This window comes from Oncorhynchus mykiss, chromosome 27 (assembly GCF_013265735.2).
Source record: "Oncorhynchus mykiss isolate Arlee chromosome 27, USDA_OmykA_1.1, whole genome shotgun sequence".
In the NCBI taxonomy this organism is placed as follows: Eukaryota; Metazoa; Chordata; class Actinopteri; order Salmoniformes; family Salmonidae; genus Oncorhynchus; species Oncorhynchus mykiss.
In genome coordinates, this window is record NC_048591.1 from 14,905,525 (window position 1) to 14,923,309 (window position 17,785).

At 43.5% G+C, this 17,785-nt stretch overlaps 1 protein-coding gene across 6 annotated transcripts in view; it reads left to right on the top strand.

Moving 5' to 3' along the window:
* Nucleotides 1–16,970, top strand: part of LOC110507163 (ubiquitin-associated and SH3 domain-containing protein B) — a 52,385-nt gene extending 35,415 nt beyond the window's left edge. For 3 of the 6 annotated variants that reach the window (XM_021587038.2, XM_036965767.1, XM_036965768.1), the window contains 13 exons: nucleotides 2,825–2,878; nucleotides 3,520–3,706; nucleotides 4,216–4,414; nucleotides 6,726–6,895; nucleotides 7,199–7,407; nucleotides 7,678–7,825; nucleotides 10,139–10,262; nucleotides 12,434–12,556; nucleotides 12,664–12,756; nucleotides 13,373–13,517; nucleotides 14,181–14,287; nucleotides 14,635–14,744; nucleotides 14,995–16,970. In XM_021587038.2, the coding sequence (XP_021442713.2) occupies nucleotides 2,825–2,878; nucleotides 3,520–3,706; nucleotides 4,216–4,414; nucleotides 6,726–6,895; nucleotides 7,199–7,407; nucleotides 7,678–7,825; nucleotides 10,139–10,262; nucleotides 12,434–12,556; nucleotides 12,664–12,756; nucleotides 13,373–13,517; nucleotides 14,181–14,287; nucleotides 14,635–14,744; nucleotides 14,995–15,132 (1,807 nt within the window). In that variant the 3' untranslated portion in view covers nucleotides 15,133–16,970. Of the gene's footprint in view, nucleotides 1–2,824; nucleotides 2,879–3,519; nucleotides 3,707–4,215; nucleotides 4,415–6,725; nucleotides 6,896–7,198; nucleotides 7,408–7,677; nucleotides 7,826–10,138; nucleotides 10,263–12,433; nucleotides 12,557–12,663; nucleotides 12,757–13,372; nucleotides 13,978–14,180; nucleotides 14,288–14,634; nucleotides 14,745–14,994 lie in introns of those variants that run through there. The other 3 variants (XM_021587039.2, XM_036965769.1, XR_005040091.1) reach the window with 3 other exon arrangements.
* The last annotated feature ends 815 nt before the right edge of the window (nucleotides 16,971–17,785 follow it).

Below are 17,785 nucleotides of genomic sequence, written 5' to 3' on the forward strand. Positions count from 1 at the left end.
GATCAAAGATTAAAGAGATACATGCACACGTATTGAGCATTTCCTGTGTGAGGGTAGAGTGTTTGTTGTTCCTATGTAGCTGTTCCCCTGTGGCCTCATACAGTGGGGCAAAAAAGTATTTAGTCAGCCACCAATTGTGCAAGTTCTCCCACTTAAAAAGATGAGAGAGGCCTGTAATTTTCATCATAGGTACACTTCAACTATGACATACAAAATGAGAAAAAAAATCCAGAAAATCACATTGTAAGATGTTTTATGAATTTATTTGCAAATTATGGTGGAAAATAAGTATTTGGTCACCTACAAACAAGCAAGATTTCTGGCTCTCACAGACCTGTAACTTCTTCTTTAAGAGGCTCCTCTGTCCTCCACTCGTTACCTGTATTAATGGCACGTGTTTGAACTTGTTATCAGTATAAAAGACACCTGTCTACAACCTCAAACAGTCACACTCCAAACTCCACTATGGCCAAGACCAAAGAGCTGTCAAAGGACACCAGAAACAAAATTGTAGACCTGCACCAGGCTGGGAAGACTGAATCTGCAATAGGTAAGCAGCTTGGTTTGAAGAAATCAACTGTGGGAGCAATTATTAGGAAATGGAAGACATACAAGACCACTGATAATCTCCCTCGATCTGGGGCTCCACACAAGATCTCACCCCGTGGGGTCAAAATGATCACAAGTGAACCACACCTAGTGAATGACCTGCAGAGAGCTGGGACCAAAGTAACAAAGCCTACCATCAGTAACACACTACGCCGCCAGGGACACAAATCCTGCAGTGCCAGACGTGTCCCCCTGCTTAAGCCAGTACATGTCCAGGCCCGTCTGAAGTTTGCTAGAGAGCATTTGGATGATCCAGAAGAAGATTGGGAGACTGTCATATGGTCAGATGAAACAAAAATATAGCTTTTTGGTAAAAACTCAACTCGTCGTGTTTGGAGGACAAAGAATGCTGAGTTGCATCCAAAGAACACCATACCTACTGTGAAGCATGGGGGTGGAAACATCATGCTTTGGGGCTGTTTTTCTGCAAAGGGACCAGGACGACGGATCCGTGTAAAGGAAAGAATGAATGGGGCCATGTATTGTGAGATTTTGAGTGAAAACCTCCTTCCATCAGCAAGGGCATTGAAGATGAAACGTGGCTGGGTCTTTCAGCATGACAATGATCCCAAACACACCGCCCGAGCAACGAAGGAGTGGCTTTGTAAGAAGCATTTCAAGGTCCTGGAATGGCCTAGCCAGTCTTCAGATCTCAACCCCATAGAAAATCTTTGGGGGGAGTTGAAAGTCCGTGTTGCCCAGCAACAGCCCCAAAACATCACTACTCTAGAGGAGATCTGCATGGAGGAATGGGCCAAAATACCAGCAGTGTGTGAAAACCTTGTGAAGACTTACAGAAAACGTTTGACCTCTGTCATTGCAAAACAAAGGGTATATAACAAAGTATTGAGATAAACTTTTGTTATTGACCAAATACTTATTTTCCACCATAATTTGCAAATAAATTCATAAAAATCCTACAATGTGATTTTCTGGATTTTTTTTCTAATTTTGTCTGTCATAGTTGAAGTGTACCTATGATGAAAATTACAGGCCTCTCTCATCTTTTTAAGTGGGAGAACTTGCACAATTGGTGGCTGACTAAATACTTTTTGCCCCACTGTATGTTTGGCTGATGTAATGCATGAAATCAATCTCCTGTGGACACTCCCTGTCCGCAACATTACATCTTCACACAATCCTAGTATTGTCAAGTTTAAACTAGTACTGTTGAAGGGCCTGGGTGAAAGTTGAAATATGTCCTACATTCTTACGGTAGATATACCATTAAGGATCTGTACTACCCTTTTCCACAGATTGACTTGGGTATCTGGTGGAGCTCAAATGTTAAACTGGTTGGTTAATACCTTTTGACTCTATTGCGTCAGCACGTGTTTGCGGATACACAAGTAAGTTAAACTGGATCAACATTGTATTTGTACTTTTAATAAGTGAGCCAAAAGGTAAGGAAGGCCAAGAGGCCTTGTCCAAACCAAACATCTACATTTACATTGGAGAGGGTCTGTCTCTGCCCTACTGGTGTCCCCTAGGTCTCGGTACTAGGTGCGGTCTTGGTTTCCACCGCTGTAGATGCCATGGAGACTATAGTCCCCAGAGAGGTGAATCGCATTAGCAGTTTCCAAGTTTTTTTCCTTTCCTTAAATAGTTTGCAATTAGGTTTTGATGGCCTAATAAGGATCAGCATGCTCCCTCCACTGCTTGTTAACCAGGCCTCCAGGTTGTCTGCTATTTTGGAGAGTGACTTAGCATGTGTGTCTATTTTCATGGATTGAATTGGTTTTGACATTTGAAATGGCTTAGTGGAAATTATATGCGGTGGGTTGTTCACTTCACACCTTTATGTTTTATTCATACTCATACTGTATCGAAGGAATCTCCTCCACACTTCCCTCTGGCGTGTCTTATTGAAACGATATGATGACCTTAGCATAACTGTCCACTGTATCAGGCTCCGCTGTTTATAATAAAGGCTGTGTTACTCCTGCTGAACCATGCTCCACATGACTAAAGATACAGTGTATGAACTCTGCCTCAGTAGTGCTTCTTACAACTGTGTGAATCTGTGCCTCCCAGATGGGAGCCTTTTCCCTATATTGTGCACTACTTTTGACGGGGGCCCAATAGGCAATAGGTTGCCATTTGGGACGCAGCCTGGGTCACTTATCTCAGACAAATAGGGAACAGAGATGGTGAACTCTGACTTTGTGCCTTCAAAAGGAAGCATTGTAGCCATCACTGTTTTCTGTCTTTGCAGATTGAAGGCACTAGTATCAACAGGAGGCAGGAGTGTACAGGCAGCATGTGACTGGTGAGTTCTAACACACACATGCACAGGTATAAAAACACACACTCCCAGAGATTAACCATGTGTGTTATGCCGCCCTCTGCTGTGCTGCATATGTGTGAATGACTACAATTCTTTAAATGTGCAGTCAACATTTCCTGGGTTTTATATATATTTCCACACTATGAGGTTGGAATAATACTGTGAAATTGTGAAAAGTATAAGGATGCCATTTTAGTGTAAGAGCTGTTTGAAAAGACCGTCTAAAGTTTCAACATGTTTTGGTGGGATAGAGTTTTGGCCTGCCTGGTGACATCACCAGATGGTAAATTAGTTAATAGACCAATAAGAAAGAGAGTTCCAAACCTATTTTTCAATAACAGCTAGTTTTTCAGTTTCCTACTCAGACCACGTCCAGACAGTCCTAGCTAAGTTCTTGCTTGAGAAATGACTATTTTCTAAGAAGCAATTTTTTTGTTTATTTTTGACCATTTTAAATGGAAACAATCACAGTAAGGTACTTAATTGTTACCCAGAAATGATTTCATATTGAGATCAAAACAGCTGCATTGGAGCCCCCCCCCCCCCCCACACACACACACATCTTCTACCTCAGTCGTTGATAAGCCTCCTCCTCCTCTTCTTCTTCTCCTGCTCTTCCTCAGGCTGTTCTCCCATGTGGATGACCCCTTCCTGGATGACCCGTTGCCCAGAGAGTATGTCCTGTACCTGCGCCCCAGTGGACCCCTGCAGAATCAGCTTCATCACTTCTGGCAGCAGTCCCGCGTCTCCTGCGGCAAGAACAAGGCCCACAACATCTTCCCCCACATCACGCTCTGCCAGTTCTTCATGGTGAGCCCAGGGGGAAATGACACGCCTCACGTCATACATCAACACATGAATGCTTCTCCCTCGAATTCAGCTAACCATGAAGTATTGTAATTATATTACTTAAGACTTATGAAGAAAAGGTGCTGAAGGTGTTCTTTGACTGTCCCAATAGGTGAAGCCTTTGAAAAACACTTTTTGGTTTCATGTAGAACCTAAAAAAGTTCCACCTGTAACCAAAAATAGTTATTCTATGGGGACAGCCGAAAAACCCTTTTGGAACCCTTTTTTCTAAGTGTGCAATTATCCAGGAAGTCCCGTTGAGGTCAAGAGACTGTAACATCTGTCTAGTAAGGGCCAGTTTCTCAGATACAGATTAAGCCTAGTCCTGGACTAAAACATGCTTTTAATGGTGATTCTCCATTGAGCACAAGTCCACGGACTAGGACTAATCTGTGTCTGGAAAACTGGCCCTAAATGTTAATGTAAGACTCAGTGTTTGTGTGGTACTCAGACTCTACCCTGTCCCGCAGTGTGCAGACAAGAAGGTGGATGCCCTGTTGGAGGCCCTGCAAGCCACGGTCGGCCAATGGAGGGGTCGTTTCCCTAGCCCTCTGCCCCTGGAGCTCTACACCTCCTTCAACTTCATAGGCCTCTTCGTCGAGGAGCAGATCGCAGATGTCCTCAAGCAGTTTGCTGCTGACTTTGCTTCCGAGGCTGCCAGAAAAGCAGGTAGGAACTATCTCTACCTGTGACATATGGACACACACCCACGCACGCAAGCACGCCAGACACACACACAAGCATACACACGTTGCCTTTTTACAGGCACACGCTTTGGTCAGAAAATTACATATTTTAAGCTGGTAAGGGATGACTGTAATCAGGGCTGAATTTATTGGCGGGCCCTAGGTGGCCTGGCCCAACCGACTGATTTGACTGAGACACGCAGAGAAAGAAAGACACATCAATCTCAGATTAAGCATCTGAGCAAGTGAAACAGCTCGTCTCTGTCTCTGTATGTGTGGACCATGTATCTGATGCTGTCTAGACAAAATGGGTATGGCATGTCATACTTTTTCTGGCCAGACAGCATCAGATACACGGGCTACATATAGTAAGACAGAGGGGTGCTGTTTCGCTCGCTAGTTTCAGCAGAGAGGAAGAGGCGAAGTGAGAGGGCTTGCTCTCCCGCAAATCTGTCCTGAATAAGCCCATTGCGTTTACATGCAGACCTAAACTTGTCCCCTGCATTCTGGCCTTTGGGACAACGACTCACATTGTTAGGGCGGAGACATGAGCATCTCGTCATTATATACGAGATGGTTTCAGCCACTTGATTTCAGCCACTTGAACATTAGAAAGGAAAGTTGGCGGGTGCACAGTGCACTGTTCGGAGGCTGGCTTCCCCTAACGTAAAAATGATATAATTACTCCTGTCTAAATAAAATCATTCAAAAATACTTTACCAGAGAGCTTGACTTGGCCACAGAGGATCATTATATTCTTATATTCTTCTTTTGCTGTGGATTGTTTCAAATCACAAGTGTATAGGCCTATTCCTATTGGGGTAGGCAGCAATTTGGGCAGAGCGCGTGGCAATAGGCCTCGCTGATTATTGCGTTGCGGCTGTCAGTGAAAAGCATCTAAAATGTGTGAAGATAATGTGTCTTGAGTATAAAATGTTGAGACTAGAAGAAGGGGCTGGGTGTGTGGCAAAGATATGGGCGTCTCTCTCCAGAATACATGCACTCAGCACTCCAGAATGTTCTCCGGTGTCTCCCGCCAAATCTTGCACAGTCATTGTTTCATTGTGTGAATTGTTTGACCTTTGATTGTTTCTTTTTGTCAATTCAACATTACATATGTAACCAGTAGTCCTAGGAAATGTACCGTTCATCTCTGTCATTTAGTTACATTCATTTCGGTTAATGCATGTATTACAGTAATTTACCATTCTCATTCTCGGAGTGGAAACGTTGTTTGCAGAGTTCGCAACCTGCTACACTTGTGAGAAACACGATTTGGTTTATTTCATAAATAACCATCGTTTAGGAGTTTTGTCCATTTTTTTTGTTTGGAGTGCTCCATGTGAGCAATGAGCATGTGTGTGGTTTCTCTGTCCTGACAACATGAAGGGAGCGTTCGCGTCTGAGTACGCCAACCTGCCGAGTTGGTACAATGTTACATTTTGCTAGCGATAGCTCAAGTCAAGACAGATAGAAAGGGAGGCAGAGATATTAATGTGATTGAAAGAACCAGAATTTTCATCAGGATATTTTCCACTTTTTTTTTTTGCGGCTTTAGTCCTATGTATTTTATTTAGGTGATGATGGACGTTATAGGCCTACTGCTGCATTGGCCTATAGTCATATGGCACGCAGATAGGTTGAAATGGTAGGATAAATTGTAAGCTTCCCCAAACTTGAAACTCACGAGCTGCCTACACTCTTAGAAAAAATGGTTCCAAAACGGTTCTTCAGCCCATAGGAGAACCATTTTTGGTTGCTGGTAAAACCCTTTTGGGTTCCATGTAGAACCCTCTGTGGAAAGGGTTCTACATTGAAACCAAAGGGGTTCTACCTGGAACCAAAAATTGTTCTTCAAGTGGTTCTCCTATGGGTACAGCGAAAGAACCCTTCTGTGTTCTAGATAGCACCTTTTTTTCTAAGAGTGTATGGTCTTTATCATAACACCCATTAACAAAATGTGTTTGCCCGCAAGCACACAGGATGTGCCCGTGAATAAAAATCAAATGCTTGTCCAACTGATTCGTTCTGGCGCCGGCCCTGACTGTAATGCTTAATCCTAAAGAGATTATCCTCACCATAAAGCACCGGCAGATTGGAGCTTGATTTCAAATTGTGCATGGTGGATTACAACACGTCAAAAAAGATTGCTTGGAAAATATGGGGACATTTTGCTCAAGTCTGTAGTTCTATGATTTGCTGAGCTAGATTTCCACCGTAGTAGTTTGCCCTACAGAAATGGCTTTCTTTATATTCTTTACCTTTATTCACTCGTGCTCCTCCCTCTGTCTCAGATGTCCATTTAGAGCCCCATAAGAAGCAGCTCCATGTGACGTTAGCCTACTACTTCCCCACCAATCACCTGACTTCCCTGGAAAAGCTGGCCAAGGGAATCGAGGTGAAGCTAGGCTGTGATTGGCTGGCTGTCCTTTTCTCCCGGGACATTCGGTTTGCCAATCATGAGGTAATAATAACACTTTGTTTTCATTTCACATCCAATACTACTCTTGTACTTTCTACTAATCAACTTCATGATATGGACCTTGTACCTTCTACAAGACAAGCTCATGAGCCATTTATAATAATTGATATTCTTCAAGAATCAATGGGAATATACAGTATAATTCATTTAGAAACAGCTGTAAATGTCACAGTGGCCCTTTACGAGCTTGCCCATTTAGACCTATAGCCTTGCATTGTACTGTATTCTGGTGTTAGATACAGCGCTGGTGTGCTCAAGCTGTGTCCTTCCCTCCCTCTGTTGCAGACGCTGCGCGTGATGTATCCCTACGCCCCTCAGAATGAGGACGAGCTGGAGCTGGTCCTGGGTGACTTTGTCTTCACGTCTCCCTTGGAGCAGAAAAACACCAGCGAGGGCTGGGTCTACGGGTCCTCCCTGGCCACGGGGCTGTCCGGCCTATTACCTGAGAACTACGTCAGCCGGGCAGACGAGTGTGACACCTGGGTCTTCCATGGGTGAGCCCTCAGAATGTGCTTCTTACTTACACCCCTGGCGTGCTTCTTACTTCTTACTTTACAGTCCTGGGTCCAGAACATAGGGGCAGGGGTCAATTCCATTTCAATTCAGTCAATCCAGAAGGAACTGTTTGCATCTTGAATTGGAATTGACCCGTACCCAGGGCCAGAACACTGTAAAAGAGCATGGAGAGTTCTGCTCAGTAGTCAGTAGTGATGAATGAGTAGTAGTGAGTATGTGTGTAAACTCTTGTCTTCTACCCTGTGCAGATCACACTCCTTCTTCAATTGCTCCGCCACCTCCGACAAAGAGAGCAGGGAAAGGGGCCTGTTCGATGGGCTGCTGGACAGCCGTCGCCTCGACAACGCAAGCCCTGGGGACACACCCACTTCGAGCCTCATCTGTCATCCCATGCAGGTACTGGCACTTTTTCCAAAGAAAATAAATACGTTTCTTTAACTAAACCATACAGCTTTTCCTAACCAGGATAACTAGTGCCTAGCGTCTAATCCTGATCAGGAAAAATTCCTGGTCCTGGTTATGATATGCAGCAGGATTCTTATTATTCTTGAAGAATGACTTCAAATCAAGGTTATCATAGTAAATGAAAACAAAAACAAATCCTTCCACCATATTTTTTTGCACCAGTCTTTGCGCTATTCATATTAAATCCAAGTCTCATTGAGATTGACTTTAGAATGTATGTACAGTCGTGGCCATACATGGCAATTTGCATATACTCCAGAATGTTATGAAGAGTGATCAGATGAATTGCAATTAATTGCAAAGTTCCTCTTTGTCATGCAAATGAACAGAATCCCCAAAAAACATTTCCACTGCATTTCAGCTCCGCCACAAAAGGACCAGCTGACATCATGTCCGTGATTCACTTGTTAACACGGGTGTTAGTGTTGACGAGGACAAGGCTGGAGATCACTCTGTCATGCTGATTGAGTTTCAATAACAGGCTGGAAGCTTCAAAAAGAGGGTGGTGCTTGGAATCATTGTTCTTCCTCTGTCAATCATGGTTAACTGCAAGGAAATACGTGCCGTCATCATTGCTTTACAAAAAAAGGCTTCACAGGCAAGGATATTGCTGCCAGTAAGATTGCACCTAAATCAATCATTTATCGGATCATCAAGAACTTCAAGGAGAGCGGTTAAATTGTTGTGAAGAAGACTTCAGGGCGCCCAAGAAAGTCCAGCAAGCGCCAGGACTGACTCCTAAAGTTGATTCAGCTGTGGGATTGGGGCACCACCAGTACAGAGCTTGCTCAGGAATGGCAGCAGGCATGTGTGAGTGCATCTGCATGCACAGTGAGGCAAAGACTTTTGGAGGATGGCCTGGTGTCAAGAAGGGCAGCAAAGAAGCCACTTCTCTCCATTAAAAACATCAGGGACAGACTGATATTCTGCAAAAGGTACAGGGATTGGACTGCTGAGGACTTGGGTAAAGTCATTTTCTCTGATGAATCCCCTTTTTGGGGCATCCGGAAAAAAGCTTGTTCGGAGAAGACAAGGTGAGCGCTACCATCAGTCCTGTGTCATGCCAACAGTAAAGCATCCTGAGACCATTCATGTGTGGGGTTGCTTCTCAGCCAAGGTAGTGGGCTCACTCACAATGTTGCCTAAGAACATAGCCATGAATAAAGAATGGTACCAACACATCCTCCGAGAGCAACTTCTTCCAACCATCCAGGAACAGTTTGGTGATGAACAATGCCTTTTCCAGCATGATGGAGCACCTTGCCATTAGGCAAAAGTGATAACTAAGTGGTTCGGGGAACAAAACATTGATATTTTTGGTCCATGGCCAGAAACTCCCCAGACCTTAATCCCATTGAGAACTTGTGGTCAATCCTCAAGAGGTGGGTGGACAAACAAAAACCCACAAATTCTGACAAACTGCAAGCATTGATTATGCAAGAATGGGCTGCCATCAGTCAGGATATGGCCCAGAAGTTCATTGACAGCATGCCAGGGTAGATTGCAGAGGTCTTGAAAAAGAAAGGTCAACACTGCAAATATTGACTCTTTGCATCAACATCATGTAATTGTCAATGAAAGCCTTTGACACTGAAACACTTGTAATTATACTTCAGTATTTCATAGTAACATCTGACAAAAGTATCTAAAGACACTGAAGCAGCAAACTTTGTGGAAATTAATATTTGTGTCATTCTCAACTTTTGGCCACGACTGTACTACTGCCCTCAGTTGCGAGAAATGACATCCCCAAAACATTATACAACACCAATGGCTCCTAGCCTCCAACGCATGCTTTCTGTCCCTAACACCAAAACATTTATTTATTTATTTATTTAGCCTTTATTTAACTATGCAAGTCAGTTAATAAGAACATATTCTTATTTACACTGACGGCCTAGGAACAAGGTTAACTGCCTTGTTCAGGGACAGAACGACAGATTTTTACCTTGTTAGCTCGGGAATTCGATTTAGCAACCTTTTAGTTACTGGCCCAACACTCTAACCCTAGACTACCTGCCGCCCCTAAAACTGAAACTAAATAATATAAAAATATAAATATTTGTATACAACTATAACTAAATTAAAACTTCAAATAACAAAATACAAACTAATGTAAATAAAAACTAATATAAAAACACAAACGCCAATACAAAAGCTGTTTTTCTGGTGTACTGATCAATTCTTGAAAATGTTGAGAAATGTTTTGGATTTGATGCCCCAATTCACTGTATTGTTTCTTAGGTGCTTCGGGTCGGTAGCAATCCCTCTCAGCTGCCCAAGCGGACCCTGTTTGTCTGTCGGCACGGTGAGCGGATGGATGTGGTGTTTGGGAAACAGTGGCTTTCACTGTGCTCTGACTCCAAAGGTGAGCAGAGTCAAATCGAATCAAATAAAACTTTATTTGTCACATGTGCCGGATACAACAAGTGTAGACCTTACCGTGAAATGCTTACTTACAGTACAAGCCCTTAACCAACAGTGCAGTTCAGAAAGAGTTAAGAAAATATTTACCAAATAAACTAAAGTAAAACATAAAAAATTATTAAAAGTAACACAATAACATAACAGTAACGAGGCTATATACAGGGGGTACCGGTACCAAGTCAGTGTGCTGGGGTACAGGTTAGTTGAGGTCATTTATACATGTAGGAGTGAAGTGACTATGCATATACAGTATAATAGTCTCCTGGGGGGAAAAAGGTTTTGTCGTGCCGTATTCATAACTGTCTTGGTGTGTTTGGACCATGATAGTTTGTTGGTGATGTGGACACCAAGGAACTTAAAACTCTCGACCGCTCCATTACAACCCCATCAATGTTATTGGGGGCCTGTTCTGCCTGCCTTTTCCTGTAGTCCATGATCAGCTCCTTTGTCTTGATCACATTGAGGGAGAGGTTGTTGTCTAGCCAGTTCACTGACCTCCCCCCTATAGGCTGTCTCTCCATTGTCGGTGATCAGGCCTACCACTGTTGTGTCATCAGCAAACTTAATAATGGTGTTGGAGTTGTGTTTGGCTAAACAGTTCTGTGTGAACAGGGAGTACATGAGGGGACTGAGTACACACCCCTGAGGGATCCCGGTGTTGAGGATCAGTGTGGCAGACATGTTGTTGCCTACCCTTACCACCTGGGGGCGGCCCGTCAGGAAGTCCAAGATCCAGAGGGAGGAGTTTAGTCCCAGTGTCCTTAGCTTAGTGATGAGCTTTGTGGGCACTATGGTGTTGAACGCTGAGCTGTAGTCAATGAACAGCATTCTCACATAGGTGTTCCTTTTGTCCAGGTGGGAAAGGGCAGTGTGGAGTGCTATTGAGATTGCGTCATCTGTGGATCTGTTGGGGTCATATGCGAATTGGAGTGGGTCTAGGGTATCCATGAGGATGCTGTTGATGTGAGCCATGACCAGCCTTTCAAAGTAGTTCATGGCTACCGACATGAGTGCTATGGGGCGGTAATCATTTAGGCAGGTTACCTTCGCTTCCTTGGGCACAGGGACTATGGTGGTCTGCTTGAAACATGTTGGTATTACAGACTCGGTCAGGGAGAGGTTGAAAATACCAGTGAAGACACTTGCCAGTTAGTCCGCGCATGCTTTGAGTACACGTCCTGGTAATCCGTCTGGTCCCGTGGCTTTGTGAGTGTTGACCTGTTTAAAGGTCTTGCTCACATCGGCTATCAAGAGCGTTATCACACAGTCATCCAGAACAGCTGGTGCTCTCGTGCATGCTTCAGTGTTGCTTGCCTCGAAGCGAGCATAAAAGGCATTTAGCTCGTCTGGTAGGCTCGCTTTAGTGGGCAGCTCGCGTCTGGGTCCTTTGTAGTCCATAATAGTTTTCACAGCCCTGCCTCATCCGACAAGCGTCAGAGCCGGTGTAGTAAGATTCAGTCTTAATCCTGTATTGACGCTTTGCTTGTTTGATGGTTCTTCTGAGGGCATAGCGGATAATATCCGGATTAGTGTCCCGCTCCTTGAAAGCGGCAGCTCTAGCCTTTAGCTCGATGCGGATATTGCCTGTAAGCCATGGCTTCTGGTTAGGATATGTACGTACGGTCACTGTGGGGAAAGACGTCCTTCGATACGCTTATTGATGAAGCCGATGACGGAGGTGGTATACTCCTCAATGCAGCTCTCAAAGTTTGCCTGCATTAAAGTCCCCGGCCACTAGGAGCGCCGCTTCTGGATGAGCATTTTCTTGTTTGCTTATGGCCTTATAGAGTTGGCTGAGTGCGGTCTTAGTGCCAGCATCAGTCTGTGGTGGTAAATAGACGGCTACGAATAATATAGATTAGAACTCTCTTGGTAGATAGTGTGGTCTACAGCTTATCATAAGGTACTCTATCTCAGGCGAGCAATACCTCGAGACTTCTTTAATATTAGACATTGCGCATCAATCCTAAAAGCAAGTGTGCTTTCGAAGGAGTCATACAATTTGAGTTGGATGAATCTGATGTTTTGATTGGATAGATAAAACGGCAGTATAGTTTGTAGATTTTGAAACCATAACAGCAGTGTGCTGGGTTGTGGTGTTCTGTTCTACAGGTAGATATGTGCGCACTAACCTGAACATGCCAGTCAGCCTGCCCATGTGGAATGGAGGACACCGAGATTACGACATGGACACCCCCATCACTGTGTTTGGTTCCACACAAGCACAAATCGTGGGTAGGTGGTTGTCAAAACATATGTTATCTGCCCAATTCCATGTTTAATGTTTCATTACAGTGTGATAACAATCTATTCCTCTGTCTATCTGTCTGTCTGTGTTGCAGGTCAGGCGTTGTTGGAGAGCAACACAGTGATAGACTTTGTGTACTGTTCGCCTTCTCTGCGCTGTGTCCAGACTGCTCAGAACATCCTCAAAGGTAACCAGCATGTAGTTACTTGCCACCACAAATCCTGCTTAGGATAAACAGCCTTATCAATTATGTTAATCCCTGATGAAGACTTTAAAGGGCGATCTGCAGTTTCTATATCCATTTTGGGGCTTATAAATTAATGATATGTACCCATTGATTCGAGAACAATTTAATTTACAAATGAATTATATGTACCCATTGATTCTTGAACAATCTAATTTATAAATGCTTCACAGGTTTAGCAACTGTTGTACTCCATCAGAACCATTTAAGAATACACTATATAGCCTACAAACATAGTTAAAACTATCATTTGATATCATGGGTGGTCAGTTCTTGCATCCATAGCTCTGTCTGTGAATTAGATTTCTCCAGCCCCATCCCGAAACAGTGGCAGGGAGGACGCTTTGTTATTGTTTTAACTGTGGATTGCCCCTTTAGTGGTTGAAATGTTGTCATAGACTAAGTGAAATTGTCTCCAAATTGCTTATCTCAATCCAATAATTTCAGATCTACGTAAGTGGCTAGGGGACTAGGGGTTGTTTTTGGACAGGGCTGGTGTGTGCAGCAGAGGCTGCAGTCTTGCTCTTTTGCTAATGCGCCTCTCTGTCTCCCCTTGCAGGTCTGCAGCAGGATGGCAAGCTGAAGATCAGAGTGGAGCCAGGGCTATTTGAATGGACCAAGTGGGTCTCTGGGAGCTCTCTTCCTGCCTGGATCCTTCCCACAGACCTGGCTGCATCCCACTTCAGTGTTGACACAACATACAGGTGATACAGGCAAGACTGTTTCCTGGTTCACCTCCATACTGTACTCTTACTGGCCTTTTACACTATACAAGCGGCACTTGCCTAGCCACGCTAGCCTCGCCCTCGTGCTAACAAGCTAGCAAGCAAGCTGGGTTGTGCTACGTATTAACAGCCATTGTCAGCCAATCCAGTAGGGTTTGGAAGCTATGGTGAGAATCGATTGGTCAGTCGCTTCACCATATCACGGAGGATTTAATGAAAATTCTGCTTTCCCCAGCTTTAGCCCTGCCCTTTTCAGCTTCCCCGCCCATGCTCGCATCGCTCAACGGTCCCTCGCCAACTCTCCGCTTCTCTCGCTTTCCTTCCATTGAAGATGAATGGCCGATGTTTCACCGCGCGATGCCGCTTCCATGTGTAAACGCAGATTTAGGCTCCATCCAGAAACAACCCCTAGTCCCTTTAACCTTGGGCCTAGGCACAGGTATAAAGACAACCAGATATGTACAAATAATATGGTTAACATTCCATTAAGCCTATCAAAGAAAATGATGGAGCTACTACCATGTTGCCTATGCTTATTTAATTCCTTCTGACCTACGTACATGAAGTGGTAAAGGTAGGGGCTAAGGGTTGTTGCTGGACGGGGCCGGGGCCTTTTCATGTTCTCACTCCTTCTTCCCACAGACCTCTCATCCCAATATGCAAACTTAGCGTGTCGGAGTCCTATGACACGTACGTGAGCCGGAGCTACCAAGTGACCAAAGACATTCTGTCTGACTGCAAAAACATGGGTAATTATGATGCAGGTTTCAGTCACTTCTGTGGCTTTGGATGGGATGTGTATAAAAAAAACAGTCCTGCATTCAATTAGTACCTATCTTTCAAATCCTTTAGCTGTGCTCGATTGAGCTTGCCTGGGGCAATGGAATCAATGGAATAGTCCCAAAAGTGCAAATCCTGTTCATCTCCCACTCCACGCTAGACAGGCTCAATCAAATGCTCGTGGCATTTGAAAGCAAACCAATACAATTTGAATCCCAGATGTGATACAGAAACATCTTGTGTGGGATGGACATTGGGATTCATCTGGTCCGTGTTGATCTTCCCTTCCCTCATCTCCTCATCTCTCACTCTGTAGGAAACAACATACTGATTGTGGCCCATGCTTCCTCTCTGGAGGCCTGCACCCGACAGCTCCAGGGCCGCAGCCCCCAGACCTCCAAGGACTTCATCCAAGTAGTCAGGAAGGTCAGCTGAAGTTTATTTTACTCGCTCAATGTGATATTTTATTTTGATCTCATTGTGTCTTCCCCCTCACTCTTTTTCACTCTTACTTTCACTCTGTGCCTATCTCTCTGTATCTGTGTTTCTGTCTGTCTGTCTCTCTCTTTGTCTGCCTCTCTCTCTCTCTCTTTCTCCCCCTCTGCCTTTCCACCCCACTTCCTAACTTTCATTCTGCCTTTATTGCGGCTGACGAGAGCCTCTTTCCCTCCTGTAGATCCCCTACCTGGGTTTCTGTACGTGCGAGGAGCAGAGTGACACGGGGGTCTGGCAGCTGGTGGACCCACCCATCCTGCCCCTCACACATGGACCCAACCACAGCTTCAACTGGAGGGAAACCCTTTTCCAGGAATGACATCCGCTTCTGTTTAGAGCAGACTTGCTCAGCCCCATCCCGAGGATGTAGTTTCTGGTCAAACAGCACTGAAAGACCCCACCAGAGTCAATGGGTGGTTGGGCCTGGATGTACTGTACTGTACATATTGTCATTTGACAGTATTGTTGACATTTCTAATTTGACAGTATTGTTGTTAGTGAGAGTGGAGAGGGCAGGGCTAAGTCTCGGCCTGGTTGATCGTGGAGGCTAAGCACATGAACCATTACATATTATATCATCAACAGCGTGCCAGAAGGAAGTCACAAGGTTGAGAACATTGACCTAAAAAAACGAACAGAGTAGTTTGTGTTTCGAAAAGCAATTGTATCCCTAGTCCCGCTTGCAGATGTTATCCTCAAAAGCCCTTGATTGTAGCCGCAAGTCATGTCTCGGATGTTTCCCGGTGTGGAATCTGTGTTTCTGTGTGTATAAAGTTTAACTCATTGTGGGAGAAAACATGCAAAACTCATGATCTCTTGCAATGTGGTCAGTATGACATGGTTTATGACTTTATGGTCACGTTGTATGCTGGTTGTATAAAAAAACATTTTGTTAACGAAGGTAACCAGAAAAAGCTGTCTGCCTGGTTGTTATGTGACCAGATAGCAACCAACATATGAAGGATTTACTTTGACATCATGATCTCGTCATACAAACTGCATCTTTACATGGTTGTAACTGAGGCCAGTTGAAAATCTGGTTTTATGACTTCTTCACAACCAGAAAAACAGTTTACAACCAGGAAATGAGGTCATTAAGACGGCATGGGCCAAATGTTTTCCACTGGGCGGCTTTTCACCCGGTTTGTTTGAAACAGTCTCGATGGGACAAAATGCACTATTGACAATCACAGGTCACTGGTCTAATAACCAGACGTTAGGAACCTATACTGTATGTGTTTATTTTACACAATGTAAGGTCTTGCGGCAGAATAGTTGTCGAGCACTGCACTAGAAAATATCTTTCAGTCTTCCAGTTTATTTATATTTTATTCAGATACTTAACAATTGAAGAGCTTTTATCAAATCTTATTAAAAAGACCTGTCCTGTGGTAGGAAAATACGTTTTTCTCAGGTGCAGTTTTCATTGTGACCTAATACAGTATTTGCGTTTCATTGGGTCGTGAAAATTGTTGTGAGTGCCTCTGAAGATTGAACCTGATTTCTCTTGACGTCTCAGTGGTGAAATCAGAGGGAGGTTCACTGCTCATTATGTCAACTTGAATGTGTAGTCTTTGTGTAGCCTCATCTAAATCTATCTGATCTAATCTTTCTGCAAATAATGCATTTATTATTGATGAGGATCTAAAACAATGCTCTGGTGCTGTTCTTCCATTGATGCATGCAAATACAATACTTACAAGTACAATACTTACAAGTACAATACTTACAAGTACAATTACGAAATTTGTGATAAAGGTGTCAGTGAGGAACAAAGCAGGCCTACATCAGAGGTTAGCCACATGCACTGTTGAGGAAACTCTGGAAAACTGAGGAGGAAGCCATCTGTGTCAATTTGTGTTCATTTATTGTCTCAAATATTGTATTTCCAAATGTATATAAACGTTAATTTAAGTAATTTAAGTTTTTCACCAAAATGCTAAAAGTTAAGTCAAACATATTCTTTATATTTGGGCGAAGATTTGCAAAAGATTGAAAAGATTGCCACTTGTTTATTCAGATATGAGCATATCTGAAGTGTGTTCTTTATTTTGATTCAAAAATGGTCTGAATTCCCCCCTCTATATGATACAGACATGATCACTGTTTCAGATATGTAGAAGATACATATCAAATAAATAACAAATTGGGTCATTTATTTTTGTATTGTTATCTATTTTTCTTTTATTAGATCGAGAACTCCTTCAACACCTTGTTCAATAGTATTATGGTTTAGCCACTAGGTGTAGGTATAAGACCTTTGGAATTGACTACATATCTTAGGGAGAAAATTAGAGGTAGTTTCATGAGTCAAGGCTAACTAGCGAAAGTGCAATGACTGGAAGTCTATGGGTATCACTCTAGTTAGCAATTGCTCTAGCGCTAGTTAGCAACTGCCTTCAAAAGGCACGCAGAGACATAAAAATGTTATCGACAAGTTCATTTGAATCTGGGGAAGTAGATAAAGGGCCTCATTGCCAAAATCCTCAGGTTAAGCGACCCAAGCCTGGCTAAACCAGACTGAACTCTGCTGTTAGTCTGATTTACCAGGCAAAGTGACCCTATCACACCTGATGATGATGATGCATGCATGTCAGCACCACCGATAACGTACCTTGCCACACAAATAATCATGCATACAAGTAGGCTATAAAACCTCATAAAACCTAGTGGTCAAACAGGTAAATGGCTCCAATAAAAAAAAATTCCATAGAGAATTTTAGAAACACTTAAATTAAGGGCTGTATTTCGTGTAGGCTTACCCTGGCGTGACGTTTTGATAACCATGCAAATCTCTCTCTGAAAAGGTGACTTTTATCAATATACTAGACTCAAAGTAGACATCATGCAAGACTTCAAATCCCTGCAAGCTCCTGCATGTCATCTCTAGCTGACACCTTTGTCTTCAGGTATTGTCTTGTTCAGATCATCATGGCATTTGTAGTTCTTTTTGATAGCCATTTTTGATTAGC